We start from the raw sequence: 22,930 nt of genomic DNA, 5'->3' as shown, positions 1-22,930 counted from the left end.
CGAAGTCAGCAGGACGGATTCTCATTAAAGGACAGAAACATGACATCACTCTACTAGACAGTTTAGTGCAGGAACCCGGAGTGAGAATCTGCCATACGATAGAGACTCAGGCTGGTTGCTGGAAATAGAAAGATGAAGGAGACACTCCCCTGCAGTAGTGTTTCACACAACGAAGGAGAAAGGTGCTTTAAAGGGTGAACCTGAGACAATTATAAAAGCAGTCAGGACCTCCAGAGTATTGTATCATCAATTAGAAACAGGAACTTGAGGAGGGGCAAGCATCAACTGGTACATCAGGAAACATTTGGAAGGTTCCCCAACGCTGGCTGAATTTTCCCTTGATTGTTTAAAGCCTAGGCTACTGTGTTTGGCCTATGAACTTGAGATTTGGGGAGAGCTGGTTCAAAAGCCAGGAACAAGAAAATGAAGATGAGAAATTAGCAGTAAACTTAATCCTGGACTGGCATGAAAGATTAGGTGGTTGTTGTTGTTGTTGTTGTTGTTGTTGCTATTGTTTTAAAAAATGGCCTCAATATTTCCTATATGTGCTTTTTGTATCAACCATGACTTCAACATACCCTACCTACTATCCAGAGGCAGGGTCTACTTTCCTTCCTTCCCCCTGGGATGGGTTTGGGATAGTACGTTTTATGAGAGATGGGGCTTTCACAGTCATAGTGTTCTGCCCAAACACACACGACCAAACAACCATGGGCAGGCCCCTCTAAAACCAGGAGCCAAGCTCAGTCTTTTCTCCTTCCTGTGGGGTATCTGGTCACAGCATGAAGCACTAACTAATACACCATGCAGTCATATCGCTGCCACCCCTTCAGGACTTTGGGAAAGCTCTCTCTTAAGTGAGAGACCCTAAAGCCAACAAAGGACTATCATCCAGAACTTGAAAATAAAAATCTGCAGGTCTAGAAAAACGAGGAATTTTTCAGAAAAGAGAAAGCTGCGATGGTTATAAAGCTATGAAAAGATACTCACTCTCACCTAATATGAAAATCAAAACAATCAAATAAAATGTTATACAATTCTAGCCGGGCGGTGGTGGTGCACACCTTTAATCCCAGCACTTGGGACAGAGGCAAGCAGATCTCTGAGTTTAAGGACAGCCTGGTCTACAGAGCAAGTTCAAGGACAGCCAGAGCTACACAGAAAAAGCCTGTCTTGAAAAAAAAAAAAAGTTATACAGTTCTAATTGGAAAAGGTTAAGAACCATGGAAGCATGTTACTACTAGAATTGTGACTTTGTCCAATCAATGCAGAGAACACTGTAGTAAAAGGCACAGACATTAAGCAGCACATATCTGAAGACTGGCTTCTGCTCTGGAGTCTCCAGCCTGTGGATACTCATGGGTGTTCACCACAAACAGTACGAGGATGTTCACAGCAGCCATTTGTAACAGAAAACAAGTGGAGATCAACTTTTCAGGAAAGGGGATGGCAAATACGCTGAGGATTATTCACAAAATGGAAACCCACCTAATGAAAGATTCTAGAATAATTAAAATTGTGAGGAACAAAGGCCCTTCCCCAACTCCTAATAATTAGCACCAGAGACTCAGACTAGTGACAGCAAGGCAGTTTATAACCTTGCAAGGTAGGGCGCCACCTACAATGATCAGCCACAGGAGGGAGGTGAACACAAACCTTTCTCATGGGGGAGAACGTGGCGGGTGGGTAACAATCTTTCACGTTCTCTGCTTCTCAAGTTTGTCTCCTTCTCGACCAAGACCACGTGTGGGTTAATCTTGACTCTTTACATCCTGTGTACTTGAAAGCTTTTCGAGAGCATGAGCTTGTCACAACTACAGATCAAGAGACAATCTGGGTTGCTAGTATTTTTTTACTGTTGTTAAATATGTAGCTTCTCAGGTGAGGGTAGCTAGACCAGCAGTCCTTAGCAGGGGCCTGATGTTCTGTGCTCATTTGTATGTATTTGGACTTAAGCCGACTTAAGGCATTTTGTTTTGAAAATGGACTCTCATGCTTTTATTTTTTACAAAACGATGAACTATATTGAGGTTTATAAACATGTATATCGTTTTAAAGAATCTGTTGAGGTAGCTGGAGAGATGGCCCAGCGGTTAAGAGCACTTGCTTCTCACAGAGGACCAGAGTTTGGCTCCAGCACCCATATCCAGTGTCCCACAACCACCTGTAACTCCAGCTCCAGAGAACATCATGCCCTCTCCTGGCATCCACAGGCATCTGCCCACATGTACATACCCACACACAGACAACCTCACATATACACACCATTAAATTAAAATTTAAAAAAAAAAAAAGAGGAAGAGAAACTAGGAAGGAACTAAGACTATTATCACTCTTCCAAGATAACAAGGCTTCACAGATGCTGGCTACACACACACACACACACACACACACACACACACACACACACACACACACACGACTTCACTTGTCATTCAGAAAAGGCAGCTCATACTTCATCATCACACCATTTCCCTTGCCTTCCAAACCCCAGAAGGGTATTACAGTGTGGTCTACATGAATGTTCTCTCTGCAATGGGTCTGTATCATAGTTGAGGGACCCCTTAACCATGCATGTGTGTGTGTGTGTGTGTGTGTGTGTGTGTGTGTGTGTGAGTGCTCGCGCACGCGCGTGTATTTGCGTATGTATGCGTGATCATTCATGCGTGCACAGATGCAACTGTGTTTGCAGGTGCAGGCGCTTGTGTATGGATGTCAAAGGACAACCTAGGTGCTGTTCCTTGGGAGCTGCCCACCTTGTTTTATGAGACAGGATCTCTCACTAGCCTGGAGCTCACCAAACAGACTGGACTGCCTGACCAGCAAGCTCAGGGAGCCATCCACCAACCTCTGCCTGGCCAGTGCTCAGGTCACAAGCAAGTGCCACCCACTGTCTCACTTTTTTTATGTGGACTCTGATGATCAAACACAAGTCCTCATAATTGCTGGGCAAACACTTTACCAGCTGAGTTCTCTCCCGGGCCCCCTACCCCACATTTTCGTAATGGGCTTTCTCTTAGAAAATTTGACCCTTGCCTGGAGGAAGATGTAACGAGTCTTTCTCTGTCCTGCCAACCAGCCCCCAAATAATGAAATGGAAACTTATTATTAATTATGAAAGCTAGGCCTTAGGCTTGTCCCATTAGCTCTTATAACTTAAATTAACCCATTTATATTAATCTACGTTTTGCTGCAGAGCTTTTTACCCTTCTGTCATCTTACGCCTCCTGTTTCCTCAGCGTCCCCTGGCATCTCCTGCACACCTAGATTCTCCTCCTCTTCCTCTCTCTCCCCAGAAATCCTGCCCATACCTCCTGCCTAGCTCTCGGCCCTTCAGCTTTTATTACACCAATCACAGCAAGTACATCTTCACACAGTGCATAAATATCTCACCACAGGAAGACACTGTCTTAATTGCACCTCACAGCAAACTTGAACTCTGCTCGAGACTGACACAGTGTCTTCCAAAGCAAACTACGTTTCAAAAGTCCTTGAAATGACAATCCAGAATAGAACTTACCATTGTCTCTTGTCTTAATCAGGACAAAAGATACGGAAACATGAAAGTAACTGCCCCTGGTTTCCCCAAGGAGACACACATAGGGGAACATCAGAGTGCATGGCCTCCACTACATTTGTGGTTTCTTTTTGGTTTTATTGTTGTTGTTGTTGTTGTTGTTGTGGGGGGGGGGCTTGTTTTGTTGTTTTGTTTTGCTGTGATGAAACACCATGACCAAAAAGCAAGCTGGGGAGGAAAGGGTTTACTTGCCTAACACTTCCAAATCACTGTTCATCATTGAAGGAAGTCAGAACAGGAACTCAAACAGGGTAGGATCCTGGAGGTAGAAGCCAATGCAAAAGCCATGGAGGGGTGCTGCTTACTGGCTTGCTTCTTCTAGCTTGCTTAGCCTGCTTTCTTAAAGAACCCAGGACCACCAGCACCACCCACCATTGATCATTAAATGAGAAAACGCCTCACAGCTGGATCTCACGGAGGCATTTCCTCAACTGAGGCTCCTTCCTCTCTGATGACTCTAGCTTGTGTCAAATTGACACACAAAACCAGCCAGTACATCTCTGCTCACAAAAGATACAGAAATATGAAAGTATCTGCCCCTGGTTCCCCCAAGGAGACACACATAGGGGAACATTAGAGTTCATGGCCTCCACTACATTTGTGGTTTCTTTTTGGTTTTTTTTTTGTTGTTGTTGTTGTTGTTGTTGTCTTGGGGGGGGCTTGTTTTGTTGTTTTGTTTTTGTTTGATTTGGTTTGGTTTGGACAAAAGAACGAGAAAACAGAAACAGAGAAAGTCATTTTCAGGTGGTTTGAAACTGATGCTCACAGGCAGTGGCCATCCCCAGGCGATCAGAACCCTGGGAGGGTGACACGTTCTTCTGTTTCCTCACCCCTCCACGTGCTCCCTGCCTCTGAAACAGCAGCAGAACAACTGATAGGAGTCAATGTCTTAGCACAAAGCTCAGAACCCCTGTTAGAATGCTGGGGGATATGGCTTAATCCAGAAAGACACTGGCTGTACAAGTCCAATGAGTTCAACCCCCAGAACTCACCTAAAAGCCAGAAGGATCGCACACATCTGTGATTCCTTCACTCCTGGCAGAGAAACACAGGGCAGAGACCAGAATTTGCCTGGAAGCTGGGAGGCCAGCTGGACTTGAGTACACAGTACATCCCAGAAACAAGAGGGACCTATCTCAGCACAGCAGAAGGGGAGAGCCAACTCCTGGAAGGTGTCCTCTGACATCCACGGTGTCCTAGTTAGGGTTCTGTTGTTGCAAGTGAACACTACGACGAAAGCAAGTTGGGGAGGAAAGGGTTTATTTGGCTTACACTTCCATGTCACTGTTCATCACTGAAGGAGGTCAGGGCAGGAACTCAAACAGGACAGGAACCTGGAGGCAGGAGCTGATGCAGAGCCCATGGAGGGGTGCTGCTTACTGGCTCACTTACCACAGCTTGTTCATCCTGCTTTCTTATAGAAACCAGAATACCAGCCCGGGGTGACCCCATCCACAACGGGCCGGGCACTCTCACGTCAATCAATATTTAGGAAAATGTAGGAAAATAATGTAAATGGATTTATGTAGAAAAATGAAACAATATTTAAAATACTGAGTGACAATAAGCCCAAGGCACAAAGGAAAAGTTGGTAAATGTGACTTCTTGAAGCCCCTTCTGGAGGCTGCAGGGCGGACATGGGGAGGGGCTGTTGGCTGCCAACACCTTTGACCATCCTTCCAGTGTTTTGGTGGAGGAGTTCCCATCAGAAGCCCTACCCCTTACTACAGAGACCAGGTCCCAAATACAAGCCTGAATCATCAACCGCGTGCCAAGCCCACTCTTGCTGACAGGCCCAGTGTGTTCACTGTTAGGCATTTCTTCCTTTTTCTTTAAAGGGTACCCATATTCCCCTCTTGGGCCCCTTTCCACCACGGTTACTACCAGGCACATCATGCTTATTTGAAGGTCTAATCTCCAATTGTGTAGAAACTGGGTTTCTAACTGCTTCCCTTCTACCCAAGAAACCAGAGACCGGTATTTAGTCCTATTTCAGGCATCCACAGCCAGAAAGAGGCCACTAAAAGTCATCATGACCATGAGATCTACAGCTGACCCAGATGTCACTGACGATTATTGTCATACCTTCCTTTCACTCTCTAAGGGAGCCATTTGCTCAAGAGTATTAGCGAAGAGGAGAATACTACTGTGATGGCTCCTCTTGGTTGTCAACGTGACTACATCTGATACTAATACCAAAAAAAAAAAAAATTAGAGGGCACACATATGAGAGATTTCTGCTTAATCTGAAATAGGAAGATCTACTTTTAATCTAGATATTTGAGGTAGGAAATAACACCTTTAATTCAAATATGATCTGGGCCATGCCTTCTGCTGGGAGCGGATAGAAGGACATGGAAGAAGGAAGCTTTTCCTCTTTGTCCGCTCGCTCTTGCTTTGTTAATACACCCCTTTCTTCACAGGCATTATAGCCTACTTCTTTAGGACTCTAGCACAGACTAACGACCAGCTAGCTGAGACATCCAGCCTTGTGGCCTGAGCAACTACTTTGACTGTTGGACTTTCCATTCATAGCCAGCCATTGTATTGGTTGGACCACAGCCTGGAAGTCATTCTAAAAAAAATCACACACACACACACACACACACACACACACACACACACACACACACATATATATATACATTTTATAACTTCTGTTACTCTCCAGAGTTCTGAGTACAAAACCAGCATGTAGAGAAGACCCGATAGAGCAGTTTAAGTCTCAGCTATGTTACACATCCCAATGGCCACCTTCCCTTAACCTGTCCTTCAGGTGATGCTTTGGTTTTGGCCTTCTTGGTTCCTATAACATCTCGGCAACAAAAGTAAGATAGAAAAGATCGCAAACCTCTCAGATGGAATGCAGAGTGATATAATTACATGAGTGCATCAGATGGAGAGATTCTAGGGTAAGTGAGGAAGAGAAAGAAAGCCAGACGTCTCAGCTTTCATGGTGATGACCTGTCATCCACACCCACATGAAGATCAGAGGACAATTTGTCCGAGGTTTGTTCTCTACTTCAATCATGTGAGTTACAGGGCAGGGAAGGAACTTGGGCATGTAAACCGGGCAGCAGGTACCTTTGCCCACTGAGCCGTCTCTCTGGATGATCATATCATCCATGGAATTGAATGAGCTATATGTCTATATTAATGTCCTGAATGTATCTATGTCCTTCATTCATGAAGAGTGGATGATTTTCCCCTGCTTTGACAGCACCTGTTGGGGACCCACAGGATTACTTCCTCCACACATTGACTCTCTCACTCACTGTCAGTCTCAGAAGTCACATCCGGTCCAGGGGAGCTTCACGGGCATAAAGCAGTCATCCTGAAGAAACCCTTCCTCAGTACACAATGAGATCTGCTGTGGTGAAAGAGCAGCATCAACCATCCCTCTCCCTTCCTGGCCTTGCACAGACATGCTCTCCATCAGAGGCACATGGCTGTTGCTGCAGGCTCCAGCCACTCGGGCTAGTCTGAAGCTTCCTCCCAACACTTAGCTGGAGGATCAAGAGGGACTCCTAACTTCCACCACCAGGAGGGTCCTCTCAATTCTGCATTCATCTGAAGGCCCTAATCTGCACTGTCATCCAGGATGAGATGTAAGAGATCTGCTCCAACCTTGACAATAAGTGATGCTGGAGCAGGATATTGAACCCACGAACATCTTGCATGGATGCATGGCATCCTATGAAAATTAGCACGCCTGCATCATGTTTTTGTCCCTACTCTTCTCCTGGAATTTCTCTTTGCTTGGGGATGATTCAGTTGAACTAATACAGCACACATGACTAGAAGGACAAAGGTTAAGTGCAGGGCCCGGAGAGATGGCTTCTCCATTTTGAGTAGTTTTTCTCCCAAAGGACCAACAGAGCAGCTGAAAAGCCTCTTTAACTGGTTTCAGGTGGAATCTAATGACCTCTTCTGGCCACTGGTGGAATTGCATGCATGTGGTCTACAGCCTTGCAGCAGGCAGAAAACACAGATATAAATAAAAGAAATAAATCTTTTTAAATATTGCACCAGTGCATTGTTAAGGCAAAAACACCAAAAAAAAAGTCCCAACATATCTTGGAATGCATTCTGTCTGCTGTCTGGTTATCACTGGTGCTATATTTCAAGAAAACCAGAGGCATATAGCTTTGATTTTTCAAATTTCATTTTTATTTTAAACATTTTATTGATTCTCTGTTGGTTTCATATCATGCATCCCAATTCCACTCTTCCTCCTACCCATTCCTTCACATCTGAGCTCTGCCTTTGAAACCCCCTCCCCAAAACACAACAAAATTTAAAAGAAAAACCAAAAACCCAAAATTAAAAACAAACAAAAATCTTGTCAAGGAAGATGTAGTGTGGCCCAGTGAGTCACACAGTATATACCCTTTAGTCCATGCATCTTTCCTTGTAAGTGTTCCAGGCCTCTCTGGCTTCTCTACACTAAAGATATGGCATTCACTTTACTCCTCTTGATATCCTATGAACGCCTTGTGTCATGGAGATCCTGCAGCTTTGGATCTGCAGAATTGGGCCCTTCACATGCTCCAGCACTTCATAGAGAATATTAGGATGGGATAACTCATAGCCCTGGTTCTGGGCCTGGGGGTAGCTGGGTTGGTCAGGCTGCCAGCTTTCCTTCATCTTCACCACCAACATAAACTCTCCAGCACACCCCAGCTAGTTCACACAATGCAGTGGGCAGAACGCAGAGAGGCCGGTTCTCCTGCTTTCATGCCCTCGCATCTGACTTACCCACACTCAGACCACAGGGACAGCTCTACTGTTTTGCCGAGGTGATGTGCCAGGCCCACAATCCCAATTGCTGCAGCTGGTGAGAGGCTGACCCAGCTCTTCTGTTCTCATGCCCCGGAGGCCAACTCTCCCACCAGCCGCAGGTGGCATTTGCTCAAGTGAGGCGGGCATCTTTCCCTTATCCTTGCCAACACAAGGCAGAAGAAGCGGGTGGACCCAGCTCTTCTGCTCTCACACCCTCGGGGACAGCTCACAGGCACCACAACCAACAGGGTCAGCTCTACTGTGCTGCTCAGTCCAGGTACAGGACCCACTCTCCCCAGTGCTGAAGTTGGTGAGGGGTGGGTCCAGTCCCCCCTAATGCTAAAGCCAGCTTAGAGCAGGGTTCACTCTTTTCATCCCTATCCTGTCTGCAGTGGTAACAGGAGCCGCTGACATCAACATAGACCAAGGCTGTGGCGGGGCAACGGATCCAGACTTGGCCTTTGACAGCAGCCTAGGCCCAGGGGACACCAGGGTCCCTCTGCATGATACCAGCAGAAGCACAGCCCTCAGATACTGACATGGTCCTAGGTAATGGCCCAGATCCCCATCCACTTCTGTGTGGCCCTTGGTGGCAACACAGGCCATGGACATGTAAACAGTTCCAGGCTATGTTTGCAACATGAACCCAACGTGGTCTCAGGCTGAAGCCCAAGCCTGGATGTCACCATGGCCGTGGCTGGCAGTGGAGGTCACTCAGATCAGTGTGGACCCAACAGCACCCTGTCCCCAGGTGGTAGCCAGATTCCAGGCATCTGCACTGACTTTGATGGCAACAGGAGCTGAGACATCAACTCAGACCCTGTCTGCAGCAGGGCCATGGACCCAGACATGACCCTCAGCAACAGTCCCAACCCAGATGTCACTATGGTCCTAGGTGGCCGCACAGGCGGCTAAGACGCACATGCCCCCTGTGGGGCTATATCCCTTTGATACCAACAAGGTCATAGCTGGTGGCCCAGATTGCAGGTGGCTGCAAGGCCCTCACTGGTGACAGGAGTCAGGCATATCAACACAGACAACCCCACAGCTGTGTCAGGGCCATGGACAGGACACTGCCCTTGGCAGCAGCCCAGGCAGGGACATCATCATGGCCCTATGTGGCAAGCAGGTCATGGATTTCTTTCGTACTACCTTAGTAAATGTTTTCATTTCCTAAGAGGCTGTAGAGCAATACTTGTGTGTGTTTCTCATTAATTTTGTGTACATGATCATTTCATGAAATATGTATACAGGATGCCATTTTTTAGGGATAGCTAAATATATGACCACAAGGAGACAGGATAGATATTTTTGTCATCGTGCAATGGGTATCCACAGAGTTGGCAACACCATCCAATTCCAAAGCCGTGTGTAGCCCAGGCTGGCTGGGAACTCTCAATGTAGCCCAAGCTGGAAACACAAGAGGTTCTGGTATTATAGGAGGTTCTGGAGGTACTGGAATGAGACACCACACCTGACAAAGGAAATTGATTCTAAGATAGGAGAGTAGGAAATCACTTTCTTATTCATAACAATACAGTTATTTTACTCAATAGGGGCTTAAAGGGAGCAGTCACTATAAGCAGCGAATAGCCTTAGCAAAATACCAAAATAACAACAAGAACAAAAGAAAGAACAGATAAATAGCAAACCTCAAACCATAACAAAGAACAGCAAAAACCCAAATCAAACAAAATCCAACCCAAAACCAAACGATAAAAATTAAGCTAAGCAGCATTCTCTTGCTACAGATTGAGCAGCACAGACCTACAGCCTGTGGCTGACCTTGAAAACAGGGTAGGAAGGCCATGTTTCCTTGGGGTTTTGGAGGTCAAGCCCACATAAAGACTAAGGGAGAGACATGATCCTAGAGCACTCTTTGTGAACCTATGGGAAGCTTTTAATAAATTATCACCCACTGCCAATCCTGTAATGTTTTGCCCACTGTTTGATTGTTCCAGTCAGCATACATTTGTGTGCTTCCTAGAGACCCAACACACCCGTGGGCAGCATCTGAGTGCCCAAGAACATCAAAGATGACTCAGATGTCTTCTATAAATCCTTTCTCAGGACCAGTCACCTCAGTGAAGACTGAAGAATACCCACTCATTTTACATACGGAGGGAAAAATGGCTAACAGGAGGAGTGAGGGACTGCCACCATCTCTGTAGGGCATCATCTTCAGCAACACTTGTACATGACATCGAGTCAGCTTCAACCGCTGGGCTGGAGAACAAAATATGATGCTTTGGGGTGTGGCCTGTCTGGAACAGCTTGATATCAACAGTCTTCTGTGATGGATTTACTCTGCATAGAGAGGGCTGAGGACTCAATCAGCTGCCAAAGCCTTCCACACTAAACTGAAAGAAAAAGCCTTGCTCACCAACATCTCTACTTTCCATGTTGTACTCCTTACATGGACCACGTTCTGTTGAGTGTCAGGGTTCTCAGTAATTCTTGTCTCAGGTTTTCTGTATCTCCAGCTCATTTGTGATGCTTTCTTTTCTTCAGGAGTACTGGGTCAAGAGACCCATGGATCTGATTGGGCCTGGATCACCTGGAGGTCAGCTGGTATATGCCTCACTGGTGAGTTCACAGCTATAAGGGGGTGTCTTCTTCTGAGGAGGCATTGATCTGAAGGTGTAGAATGTCATCTGTTCAAGGTGTCTATGGCTTCTTTGGCCTCCTCAGGTCTCTCAAGATCTGCTATGTGAGAAGGAAAGGAAATCAGACCCAGAAGCAGACTGGCTGGACAACAGGCTAGAAAAAAATCAGGGCCTATTCACACTGGAAGCCAAGGTCAAGAGCTCCCAAACCCCAACCAATGCCATGTTTGCTGGGGATGGGATGCAGTGGTGGCTCACTTGCCTGTGAGACTTAGTGCTCCTCCTGCAGCAGCTCTGTCTGCAGGAGACTCTCATCCTGGACTGTGGCCTGTTCCAACTCAGACGGGAGACTGTCCGACCTAGAGGAGGAAGGCAGTTAGGGAACAGGCCTGGTGGGGACCTGCCATGTCAGCTGTTAAGCCTGAACCAGCTCTATTCAGCTGGACAATCCAGCATGACCTTTCAGGTGAGGTCATTCCCTGCATTTCCCAAGGGAGAAGCGTCAGAGTGCACCTGGGCGTGGATGTTTTTCTCAGCTTTTAAAATCTCCTAGAAGATGAACTGAGAACTACACTGTGCTGGGCAAAAAAATTCAGCACATTTCTCCACTTGTCCAGATACATTTTTTTGAAAAAATATAACAATGTAGCAATATCTGAGTAACAGTTCAGGACTGATATGCATGGCCCTGATTAGATACCAGGTGAATGTGAGCACCGTGGGAAAGCGAATGTTTAGATCTTCTAATATCTTCTAAGGGAGCCTACAAAATAAAAGCAGTGAAGGTTCTAATTACTCCTACAGCACAGAAGCTTGCCTGGGTTCAACTCCTCAACCCTCAAATCTTCTTGTAGCAGAAAAAAATCTTTTCACAGGAAACAGATGCCCACTGCAGAGAGCCTGTAATCAGCAGGAGTATGCTGCATGCAGATCTGCCCCAAAGGTAGAACTTCTCTCTAAAGGAGATGTACTGGAAGGATAATAAAGAGGCCGGAGCACACACTGTCCTCCACATCTAACCCTCCTTCGGCTACGTTGAGGACTACCATAGGGAAATTTGTGAGGAGACACGGGGGACAAGGTGCTGAGGAGATACCAGAGAGCTCAGAAGGGAATAAGGGGTAGACAAACCCCAGAAACACTAAGGATCAAACATAGTGTTTCCTGGAGAAGTTCTTGTTGACTGGGCCAGCACAATCCCCTGGGCTGTTCTTTCCCTGGCTGTGGCAAGAGAGCCATCCAGATGGTGAGAATCCCATAAAGGACAGAGATCCAGGTACAGGTGACCTACATGTCTCTAACTGCTCCTCCCAGCTTGGGCTCCTACCTCTTCTCAGAGATATAGAAGTGACAGTGCAGCTTGTCTGCCAAGTCCCCTTGCTGGGGGACCGGCTCCTTCTGCTTCAGCAGGTCCTTCAGTCTTTCATCCAGGCTCTCTTGCTCCTGTTCATTAGAAGGTCGTACTCTCAGTAGAGGGTTGCACACTCACACGCACACACGTAAACTCATGAACATGCACAAGTACATGGATGCACACATACAAGCACAGTGTAAGGCAGTAACATGTTTAGTTTCCCAGTTAATGCTAATATAAGGAGCAATCACTGGGGATACCATTGAGAAGAAGGTTAACTTTTGCTGGATGAGAGAAGAACACAGTGGGCATGAGAGATAGGCAGCTCAGTGCCTACCCTGTAAACCTAATGCACAGACAGGTGGACCTCTGGGGTCCTGGTCCATTAGCCAACCATGCTTAGGAAGCTTCCCAGGATGTGCAGTATAGGAATGTTCCACAGCACAGGACCACTGGATGGTGGTAGACCAGTCCGCTGGTCTTGTTCACTGCTTCCCAGCTGCCCCCAAGGTGAACAACTTCTTCCAAATGGAGCTCCTTTTACCATAAGCTACCTCACTTTGGTCCCAAAGCAATGAGCTCAGGAAACTAGAAAATCTCCACAACCTGGAGTCAAAAATCAACAATTCCTCCCTGTAAGGTAATTTGTCGGGGATTTGTTTGAGTAACCAAAGGCTAAGTCAGAGCCAAATATTTGCATGTATTATTTCATACTGAACAATATTCCATGGCAAAGCTCATCCACATTGTACTTTTTCACTCATCAAATGATGGATATCTGGATAGTTTCTACTTTGAGGCTACTCTAAGGAAGCTGCTATAGTGCTTCCATGCCCTAGCTTCTCTGTGGACACCTACTTCATGTTCTGGAGTCCCTGGGTCACCTGGGGACTGCAGTCTAACTATCTGAAGAACTGTGTGTGCCTTCTCACTGTGCTATATCACTTTACACCACCAGCAATGTCTGAGGGTCCTCATTTCTCCCAGCCCTCCGTGAAGCTGATTTGAACTCAGAGTGAACGACTTTGTAGAAAAGCAGTTACTGAGTGCTACAGATACAACCCATGGTGAATGCTTCAGACCATCGTGTGCCTAAAGGTGTGCCCTAGGACAGCCCCATTCTCACACCACCGCATGGCTAGGGACCATCTGATGAGCTGAGATGCAGCTGGAAGCACACTGCAAGTCAAAATCTCTCAATGAATAAAATCCAGTCCAAGCTTCAAGGCCAAGGTTAACCGTCCAAGGTTAGGCAAAGGGGGAAAGAAAGTGGTAGCAGGCAATGTGGATGAGGACAAGACAGGGAAGACTCAGTGAGCCACCTGACCACTGAGTGTGCTCACCGTTCACCCAGAGCAGAAAAGGGACACACACCCTCAGCCAGCCTATCCTGCCTCTCAGACACCTTGTTTTGCCACAGTGGCCTCCTCCTCACCTTCCTGTACCACATTCCTCTGGTTTGCTCCAAAGACATTTCTTGCAGACAAATATTTTTTCCCTCTGCAAATACCCGAAAACCATTGAGTTACAGTAGTTTTTGTGTCCTTTTGTTCCAGACTGCCAGGTGGACATGTAGGAAGATGGGCAACAACATGCAATATTCGATGGAGGCAAAGTGAGTGGGCACAGTACTTCTCAATGAAGTTGGAATCCATCATCAGTAAAGGTGTTTCATGGGTAAGTGAACAGACAGAAATGCAGAAATACACACTCACACAACAATGAACACATCACTACACACAAACACATACTTGCACATATATGCACAGGTACTCGCAAATACCCACTCAAGCACTTATCTCTGCACATACAGGAAACATGGGCACAGACAACCACACTCAACCACACATGGGCACACACGCACACACACACACACACACACACACACACACACACACACACACAAAGGGACACTACTGTGCAAATAAGAGGCAGGAGACACACACAGAGACACACACAAATACAAATAGAGGTACACACACTCATATGAAAAGAAATGCACCACACAACACACACACACACACACACACACACACACACACACACACACACTTCTGAACCCAGAATGGCCAAGGAGAAGACAGCTGCCTTTCATAACCTTTTCTGCTGCAGCAGGAGGTAGTGGGTCCTCCCTACAAGGCTCTTAAACTCAGCCGGGCTCTGCTACCCTGGCCTGTGCTTACTTTTCCTTCCGTGAACTTTATCCACCCTGAGACTCATTGATCCCACAGGGCCAAGTTGACCCATCACAATCTCTTCACTAAACCTCCTCTGGCTCCTCCACAGAAGACTTACTAGCTCAAGAGAAAGAAAATGACCCATGGTCAACACCCAGGACGTTTTCAACGGGTTACAGTGCATAGAAGATGAATTCAGCCCCCATGTCACTCAGGAGGAGGCTAGTGACGTCACCTGCAGTGCTTTTCAGGAATGCAGCGCTCTGCACAACTATGAGAGGGAAATGTTCTAAGACACAGCCATGCACATGATATAGTCAGCAACACAATGTCAGCAAGGAGATGCACTGTGGGATTCTGTGTTGTGAAGCCAGAGACAAACCAGACATTTCCCGTCGTGTTAGCTCGGTGCAGTGAAAGGGAAGAAATCTGCTTTTCCTGTTTAAAATAGCTGTACAGTTTGATTTTTGTTATTTATTACAAAACACATTAACTCCAAAACAATAAACGTGTGTGAAATGAAGAGAGAGCTACTCCATCCTTCCTCTTTCTGAGCTACTGAAACTTGTAACAATTAGAAGAGACAAAACAACAGAAGATCCACCTTGGAGAGCACAGGAAATCCAGAGTGCTGGCCAGCCAGATTAACCAAACTAGAAAATTTCAGGTTCAGTCAAGACCTGGGCTCAAGGGAATAAGGGAGTGAGCAACAGAGGACAACTCCAGATGACACCATCTGGTCTACAAACACACCCAGCAATGTACACATATACACACCCATGCATACACCATGGAGAGACCACAGAAATCCTAAGTGAGCAGAAAAACTGAAGAGGACATGATGCTGAATGAACAGCTGAATTTAGACTATGCACATCAGCTGAGAACCACAAATGCTATCCGTCCCTTGGAGACTAAAAATTCCTAGGCGAACACACAGCTTAGTCAAATTATGTTTGGGTGGTTGGAGAAAATGTTCTCTTGAAGCCTCAAATCTGCCACCCCAACCCTCAGCCTGTCAAAGTCCTCCCACATCAATGGTCATTGAGTCAGCTCCAGACTGGAAGCTCCGGGATGGGAGAACTGTCCAGCACCACCCACAGGAAACAGGGCTGACAAGCTGATACTCAGGCTTCTGTCAATGGGAACCAAAAGTTGAGGAAATGGAAGAGACCATGTTAGGAAACAGGAACAAAGGAGCAGGCCACGTGACCCCTACTCAAAATTTGACAGTGAGAACCACTCACTCGGCATTGGCACTGGGCTCTAGGCCTTGCAAGCTGCTTCCTACATTCGATCTCACATGACCCCTGCAAAGCAAATGAGCCACAGACTGCTTGCTGATGTCATCAATGAAAGTAAGCTTTGTGCTATTCCCTAAGTAGCTGCCTGCATAGCAGCCCTCTGACTACAAAGACATGTAGGTGTGTGATACGTACTGACCCAGCTCCCTCAATGGACTGCAGCTGCTAGCAGAGCAGGAGGGGTTGCTGGCGTAACTCTCCAGAGAGACTTGTGAATGATCACAGAAATGAGCAATTGGATGGTATGTAGGTGGGAGTCTAGATGGGTGAGTGGATGGATGGCTCCATGGGTGTCTCCATGATTATGGTTGGACAGGTGGGCAGCCTGTCCCCGCTGCCGAAGCCTACCTGCTGCTGCTCAGCACAGGGGTCACAGATCTTCTCGTGGGCCTCCTTCAAGAGCTTCCTCACCTCCTCACAGGACTCCTGAAGTGCAACCTGCTCCTCCCACAGCTTTCTGTTCTCCAGCCTCAACTCACATACATTTCTTTTCAGCTGAGCCAAATCTCGGAGTTTCAGGCTATGGAGATAACAAACCCGCCAACCAAAAATGGTGAGCCCCAGCCAGCTCCAAGTACCATCAGCCATCCCTACCTCCAAGTACCACCAGCCCTGAAAAGTCCCAGGCCCCCAGACAGCCCAGGACTGGATCTCACAGCAGCCAAGACAGCGTCACACAGTGGCAAGCCAAATTGAGAGAATAAATAACCCCAGAAAGATTCAAAGTACTTCTGAAAATCCTGGCACCAAAGGTGATCCTGTGCCCCTGAGAACACAATGCAGCAAGCACCTCTGCTTAACTGCTCATGGTACTGGGAAAGCGGCAGCAGGTAGAGGGCAAATCCTCTCTGAAGGAGGGCAGAAGTCCCTATTGGAATAAAGTCTGTCTATGGGTCCCATGGCAACAAGCTCTGGGAAGCCCCTGCCACAGCCCCAGGGGCCCTGGGATGCCTGACACTTCATCTGCCTGACACTTCCTTCTTGGTGCAAACCATTTTTCTATCTAGGGGCTCCTGAGACTGGCAGAACATCACTGGGGGGGGGGGGCTCTTTTCACACTTACCAAAACTGAGTCCAGGAGGCACAAGTCCAAGGCCCACAAGGACGCTGCTTGCTAAGAGGCAGACAGGCTAGAACCAGAGCCCTCACTTTGGGTCAAAGACACAGAGGGCACAATCAGTCCCTCCCAGGCTAAAGCAGCCATGTACCTGTAGGATTCTTTCTCTTCAACCAGCCGCTTGCACCTGTTCAAGGCATCAATGATCTCCACAGGCAATTTCTGCAGGTCCGACATCACCTGCTTATGCTCCTTTTTCAGCATCTCCAGAGAATCCATCCTGTGGTAGGGCATGGCCCCAGGAGAAAAGAACTCCATGAACACAGGACTCAAGGATCATATGAAATCAGGCTGTGTCCTGGCCTACCCCAGCACAGTGGATGCCACAGCCTGGTACCTATTACACTGGGACCTCCTGGTGCTTATTAAACTTCCTATCCTGTCCCCAGGCCAGAAGAGGCAGGCGGTCCAAAGGGAGGGAGTCAGGGCTGCATGAGCACTCTAAGTTGGCTTGGAGATTAGCTCTCTAAGAAGTTCCCAGGAGTCCATGCCACATATCTGGGCCCACCAGGAACCTATGATGACATTTCTCTTGTCTTCAAAACAGGATTCTCATTCCTGGGTGACAGTGAGAACCAGAGAACACACTCGGTATTTCCAGGGAGAAGTCCCAACGTCAAGATGGCTTTATAGACTCCACAGGGGATTCCAATGTTGCACCAAGGTGCGCACAGTGGCCAGGAGGTTTGCTGCTCAAAGTGGGGCTCCCTGGCCTCAGCACTGTCATCCCCTGGAAACTGTGAGAATGGGAAATCCTCAGGCCCTGCCACAGACCCCAGACTCCTAGGAGTACACACCCACATACCCACATGTCCTCTACCTCCACATACAATCATGATGCCCATGAAATACAGGGAGGTGGCACTATCTCAGATTATGAGGAAGAAGACCAGAGAGGAGCTGTGATGAGCTTTAGGCCTTCCAGCCACAAACTGAGATTGATCAATGGGACCAGGTTCCTCCAGCTGCTGCCTGGAGCTTTCTGCACGCAATCATCAAGTACAAAGACTCACCACAAACTCACAGCACCTAGCATGTCCCAGAAGCCAACACCTGTCAAGGCCTCTTGAAATGCATGTTGAGAGCTACACCCTACTATCCCTGTCCCCAGACTGTGATTCAGGCCACAGGCTCTGCTTTTCATTTGGAAGAAGGAGAAGAGCCTGTGTCCCCTTCTCACATCTACCCAGGTTCCAAGTTCTGCCTCTCTGATGCACTCAGGAAAATTAGTTTAGGCACCAGGACACCCTGAAGGTTCTGCCTCCTGTACCTCAGGAAAGCTTGGCTTGATACTGTGGGGTCAAGATGGTCAGCAGAGAACTGGGCATAATGACTACCTGTTCTTCAAATCCATGTTGGTGTAAGTGTCCAAGATTCCATAGAGCTCAATTCGCTCATATGCCATACTCTGCAGCTGAAAGATGAGTTTCTCCACATCGTTCATTTCCTGCTCCTGCTCAGTGAAGGTGGAGAGTTGGGATGGTGCCTCCCCAGTGGTCACTGCAGGTAGATAAAGACACGTGAACTTGTATACTTGAATTACATAGAGCCAGGAGAATCCATGCTGAGTCCCAAAAGGAAGCCCGAAGAAGAGGAAATGCTAGAGACCCAGTGAAGGCCCCAAAGAGCAGGGCAGCTATCCTCAAACTGATGTCCATGAGCTATGTCTCTGTCGTCAACCACCATGGCTAGGAATGTGCTTCCATCCCTAAGGCAGTAACCTAGCCCTGGAAGGCATAAGTTATCTCCAACATGTAGATTTGGAAGACAGTGTCACCTCGTATCTGATGTGATGCAGGTAAGTCCTCTTGTCCCTAGAGCTTAGCAGCACCAAACATGATCACATGTGCCCAGGACCAAAGCATCTGAATGTCTGAGACTTTGGCGCATGGCCAGGGGAGTTTCCCTCCCTTCTTATTGGCATCAGATTCCCATGGAAACTGAAGGAGTCCATGAGGATGAAGGGCAGCAACACCCTACCCTGACAGGGACGCCTAATTAGTCACTCCTTTGCTCCTGCTGGCCTCCCTTTCCACTCACAGTGAGATGAAGGATCCCAGAAAAGCAGCTGCAGACTTGACAGTTCGTGGCTTTCTCAAACTAACCATCAGAAACTGCTTGCTCTGGGCCTGCTCTTAGGGAACCCAGAGAAGCAGGATAAGCCCATTGCTTCCCAGAAGCTCCCAGATGCTGAGTCCCACTACTGCAAGGCCCAGCTCAAGCTCCTCTAGGAAGCTCCCCAACCCCTGCTCAGGACGCACTGCGCCTTCCCCCAAACCATTGATTTCTCTATATTTCACACTGAGACCAAAGCCCAGCTTCCTTCTGCCTCTCTCAGGCCTTGCCATGTTCTCCATTTTGTCTCCCAGCAGCCAGCTCAGTCTTGGCAACGTGTCTATGGGCAAGGAAAGAATACCCCACAGTCACTTGATGTTCCCACCACACTGGTGACATCAATAGTTTGTCCAGAGCAGGGACTATTAGGGTCACCACCAGCAGTCTTCACCCACCTACTGACAAGACTTCTGCAAATCACTGGAAGCCATACTACCCTTCCCAAGAGCCTTCCCAGAAACACAAGGGAAGACTATCATTGCCTCCTCATTACAAAGCCGGAAATCTATCCTTCTTTAGAATATATTCACTACTTCATATGTGGGAAGTTGAAGACTCAAACCAAACACATCCCAGGAAATGGCTCAACCCCTTCTTGAGATTTCTAGTCAATAACATGAGAAATAAAGATTTCTAGGTAATTACATAAGGACGGTAGGAGGAAAGTTCAATCCCCTGAAGACAAGAACATTGTGGAGGATCCACAAGGCTGTTACAAAATGTTGGTGTGGTGGGAGATTGTGAGCATCCTGTCAGAACAAACGTAAGTCCAATAGTTGATGAAAATTACCCCAAAATTTCAGAAGAATACATTCCAGCCATCATAAGTTAGCAAACTGCGATCAAGTAGGGACCGGTCAGGCTGGATGTACTAAGAACTGGGGACTCTCGAAAGTTGCTTGCGTCCGTCTCCCGTTTCTCAGCTAATATTATATCCTTCTGAGGTCTTCAATGTAGTTGAAGACTAGATAGTTATAATTTTCCTCAGTTATGATAAAAGATAAGTTATATATGAACCTTTAGACTCACAAATATAGGATAGATAGGTATCTTCTTTAATTTTGCCAAATACAAATAGACTAGATATTATAAATAGACTAAATATTGTAACTATAATTCTTGCTTGATAATTGTTTTGTTATATGTAATTTTACTATGTGAAAGTTAAAACCTTCCTTTTTGAAAAAAAAAAAGAAATGGGAAGTGCTGTGGATATCACTCTGTATAAATAAAATGCTGATTGGCCAGTAGCCAGGCAGGAAGTATAAGCAGGACAAGCAGAGAAGAGAATTCTGGGAACAGGAAGGCTGAGTCAGGAGACGCTGCCAGCCACCGCCATGAGTACCAACATGTAAAATACTGGTAAGCCACGAGCCATGTGGCAAGGTATAGATTTATAGAAATGGGTTAATTTAAGATGTAAGAACTGGATAGCTAGAAGCCTGAACCATTAGGCCAAACAGTTTAAATAATATAAGAGTCTGTGTGTTTATTTTATAAGTGGGCTGTGGGACTGCCAGGGCTTGGCAGGAGCTGGAGAGAAACTCTCCAGCTACACTCCCCAGGTAAGCCCTCAACACAAGAGCAAACACTCCCATGAAGAGTGATGGTCCATTCCTGCACTTGATTTTGAGGAAAGATGAATGTCTATTGAGAGGCCACACACAGATACACAAAGGCATTTTCAGAAAAACAAATTTGCCAGTCATGAGGAGAGTATGTAGTGTGTCACTGCTGTGATGCTTCACCTAGAGCTACACAAAAGCCAAATTCCTTGATCTGGAGCTATCTGTGACAATGCACATGCCCTTAGGAAGGGGGAACAGCCAGCTTAAATTACAATATTCATCGGAGCATGAGAAGGGCAGGCAAAGGACAAAAAAGGGGAGATGATTGGGATCCTTTGCCCTCAGTAATACACAATTCTATAAGTCAAAGGACAGCACCTGCCCTACACACTACCTCATCTCAGTCAAACCTGACACATTGAAGGATGCTCAGGAAGTGACTGATACATGAGACTTTGTCCAACAGGTTGTGAAAAACCCGACTTGAGTCTCCCCCTCTGTAAATGTCAATTCTTCCATCTCTCTATAGGGAAGTGGATGTCTCAGAAGGTACCTGCTTTCCTCTGTCTCCCTGCACAAGTTGACCAAGGGAACAACCTCCTAAGGCTTATTCACAGCTGCAGGGAATACACATTGGCTTCAGAGCCCTCAGCCATGTGCTTTCAGAAGCTGGGAGATGACTGCTACTGTCACAAGCACTCAAGTAGTGTAGGGATGCCCAGTTACCTGCTTGATGCTTCAAACTCTCATGTTAATGGAGAAGCCATACAGGGGCAGAATATAGTCACCAGATTCACAAAGCCATCCTCACTGACAGCCCAGGACACCCAGAGCTGCCAGGAAGAGGCAGTCTCTGCCTAGGTCCTCAAGCTCTAATAGCACTCAGGCTGACCTGGAGACCTGTGTGCCACCCGCAGCTGGGAAGTCAGAAATCTTAGGAGTCACTGGAAGAGAGCAGCACTTGGTGCCTCAGCCCTGCTAGTGGCTGTGACGTAAAGTATGACAACCTCAGGTTTGCCAGGGGACTCTCCTTTCTATATTATTACTGGCACACAACCTAAAGGACTCCACTGTGGGCAAAATGCAGTGATGGTAATGAAATCTCATTAATTCCTCTGTGCCTCCTCCCCCACTCAGAGTGAAGGCAAAGGGTCCCCAGAACAAAGGCTACATCCTTTTTCAATTCCTGACTCTGTCACACTAACAATCATGAGTCCTTGATGTGGGTCAACCATTTAGGAACCCAGAGAAGCAAGATAGACCTATTGCTTCCCAGAAGCTCCCAGTTCCTGAGCCCTAGACCTGGAAGACTCAAGGCCATCACATCCAGAAAGCTCCCTAGTCCCTTGTCTGAACTCACTGCATCTTCCTGAGGACCACTGGTTTCCCCACGTTTTCCAGTGAGACCTAGGGCCAGCTTCCTTCTTCCTGACTCTGGTCTCTCCATGTTGTCCATTCTGTCTACCAAATAGATGCCTCAGTATTGACAGCATGTCTGTGGGTGAATTTTATAGGCACTGAATGAACGTCTAAGGGCACTTGGTGTTGCTACAACACTAATGACATCACAGGGGATTCCAAGAGCTCTCCAGGATACAGTAGAATTTCCAGAGAAGGGATTGCTGATGTCATGGGGAACAGCCTTTGCCTCTTTGCAAATTAATTCTCCATGAACTGACCAGAAGCTGAAGTTTCCTCTCCAGGAGTCTCTCCTATGACACAGGGGAATCCATTCAGCAACTCCTCCTCCAAAGCTAGAGATTTTTCTCTGCTCCATTAGAATCTTTTCACTACTTCACCCATGGGGAGTTGAACTCTCACTTTATAAGCACTGCCCAAGAATGGCCCTTCCCCTACTTAACATCCATACCCCATAATATGATAAATAAAGCATACCAAAAAGTTAGGTCAGAGTGGTATTGAGGATGAAGGTTGAGTCCTCTGAAGTGAACAAGCACCTGGGGAAGGCTAAGGTTAAGGGAAAGTGAACATTGGGAATTTGTAGGTGAGCTGAGACTGTTATGTCTCTATGTTATGAGACCCAAAAAACTGCTCTAGAATATCCTTTCCACATGCCTGGTGTAATAGTCAGGGCTCTCTAAAGCAACAGAAGTGATAAAATGAATATCTCTATATATTGAAAGGGGATTTGTTAGAAGTGCTTCCATGCTGTGCTCTAGCTAATCCAACAATGGCTGGCTATGAATGGAAAGCCCAAGAATCCAGTAGTTGCTCAGTCCACAGAGTCCAAGAATCCAGTTGTTGCTCAGGCCACAAGACTGGATGTCTCAGCTGTCTGCAGTATATGCTGGAATTTTAAAGAAGTAGAC

At 46.9% G+C, this 22,930-nt stretch overlaps 1 protein-coding gene across 2 annotated transcripts; it reads right to left on the bottom strand.

The window, feature by feature from the left end:
- Positions 1 to 10,237: 10,237 nt before the first annotated feature.
- Positions 10,238 to 22,153, bottom strand: LOC131925049 (disks large homolog 5-like). 2 transcript variants are annotated; one of them, XM_059280295.1, is made up of 7 exons: positions 21,961 to 22,153; positions 18,255 to 18,417; positions 17,009 to 17,137; positions 16,149 to 16,320; positions 12,293 to 12,408; positions 11,228 to 11,324; positions 10,238 to 11,065 (listed from the first exon to the last, which is right to left on the bottom strand). In XM_059280295.1, exons 1-6 carry the CDS (start codon positions 22,091 to 22,093, stop codon positions 11,237 to 11,239), a joined length of 801 nt encoding a protein of 266 aa, XP_059136278.1. In that variant the 5' UTR covers positions 22,094 to 22,153; the 3' UTR covers positions 10,238 to 11,065; positions 11,228 to 11,236. The 2 variants fall into 2 exon arrangements, with proteins under 2 accessions (XP_059136278.1, XP_059136277.1); XM_059280294.1 differs by having other exon boundaries at positions 10,238 to 11,062.
- Positions 22,154 to 22,930: the final 777 nt, after the last annotated feature.

The sequence above is a fragment of the Peromyscus eremicus genome, chromosome 15 (assembly GCF_949786415.1).
Source record: "Peromyscus eremicus chromosome 15, PerEre_H2_v1, whole genome shotgun sequence".
NCBI classification, from domain to species: Eukaryota; Metazoa; Chordata; class Mammalia; order Rodentia; family Cricetidae; genus Peromyscus; species Peromyscus eremicus.
This window is presented reverse-complemented; position numbering and strand designations above follow the sequence as displayed.

Excerpts from the sequence above, each read along its gene's own strand:
- LOC131925049 (XM_059280295.1), bottom strand. The coding sequence starts at position 22,093 with ATGCTGTCAATACTGAGGCATCTATTTGGTAGACAGAATGGACAACAT. Across the intron at positions 16,321-17,008 it reads GAAGAGAAAGAATCCTACAG|CCTGAAACTCCGAGATTTGG; the intron begins GTACATGGCTGC and ends TTATCTCCATAG. Across the intron at positions 11,325-12,292 it reads TTCTATATCTCTGAGAAGAG|GTCGGACAGTCTCCCGTCTG; the intron begins GTAGGAGCCCAA and ends TTCCTCCTCTAG.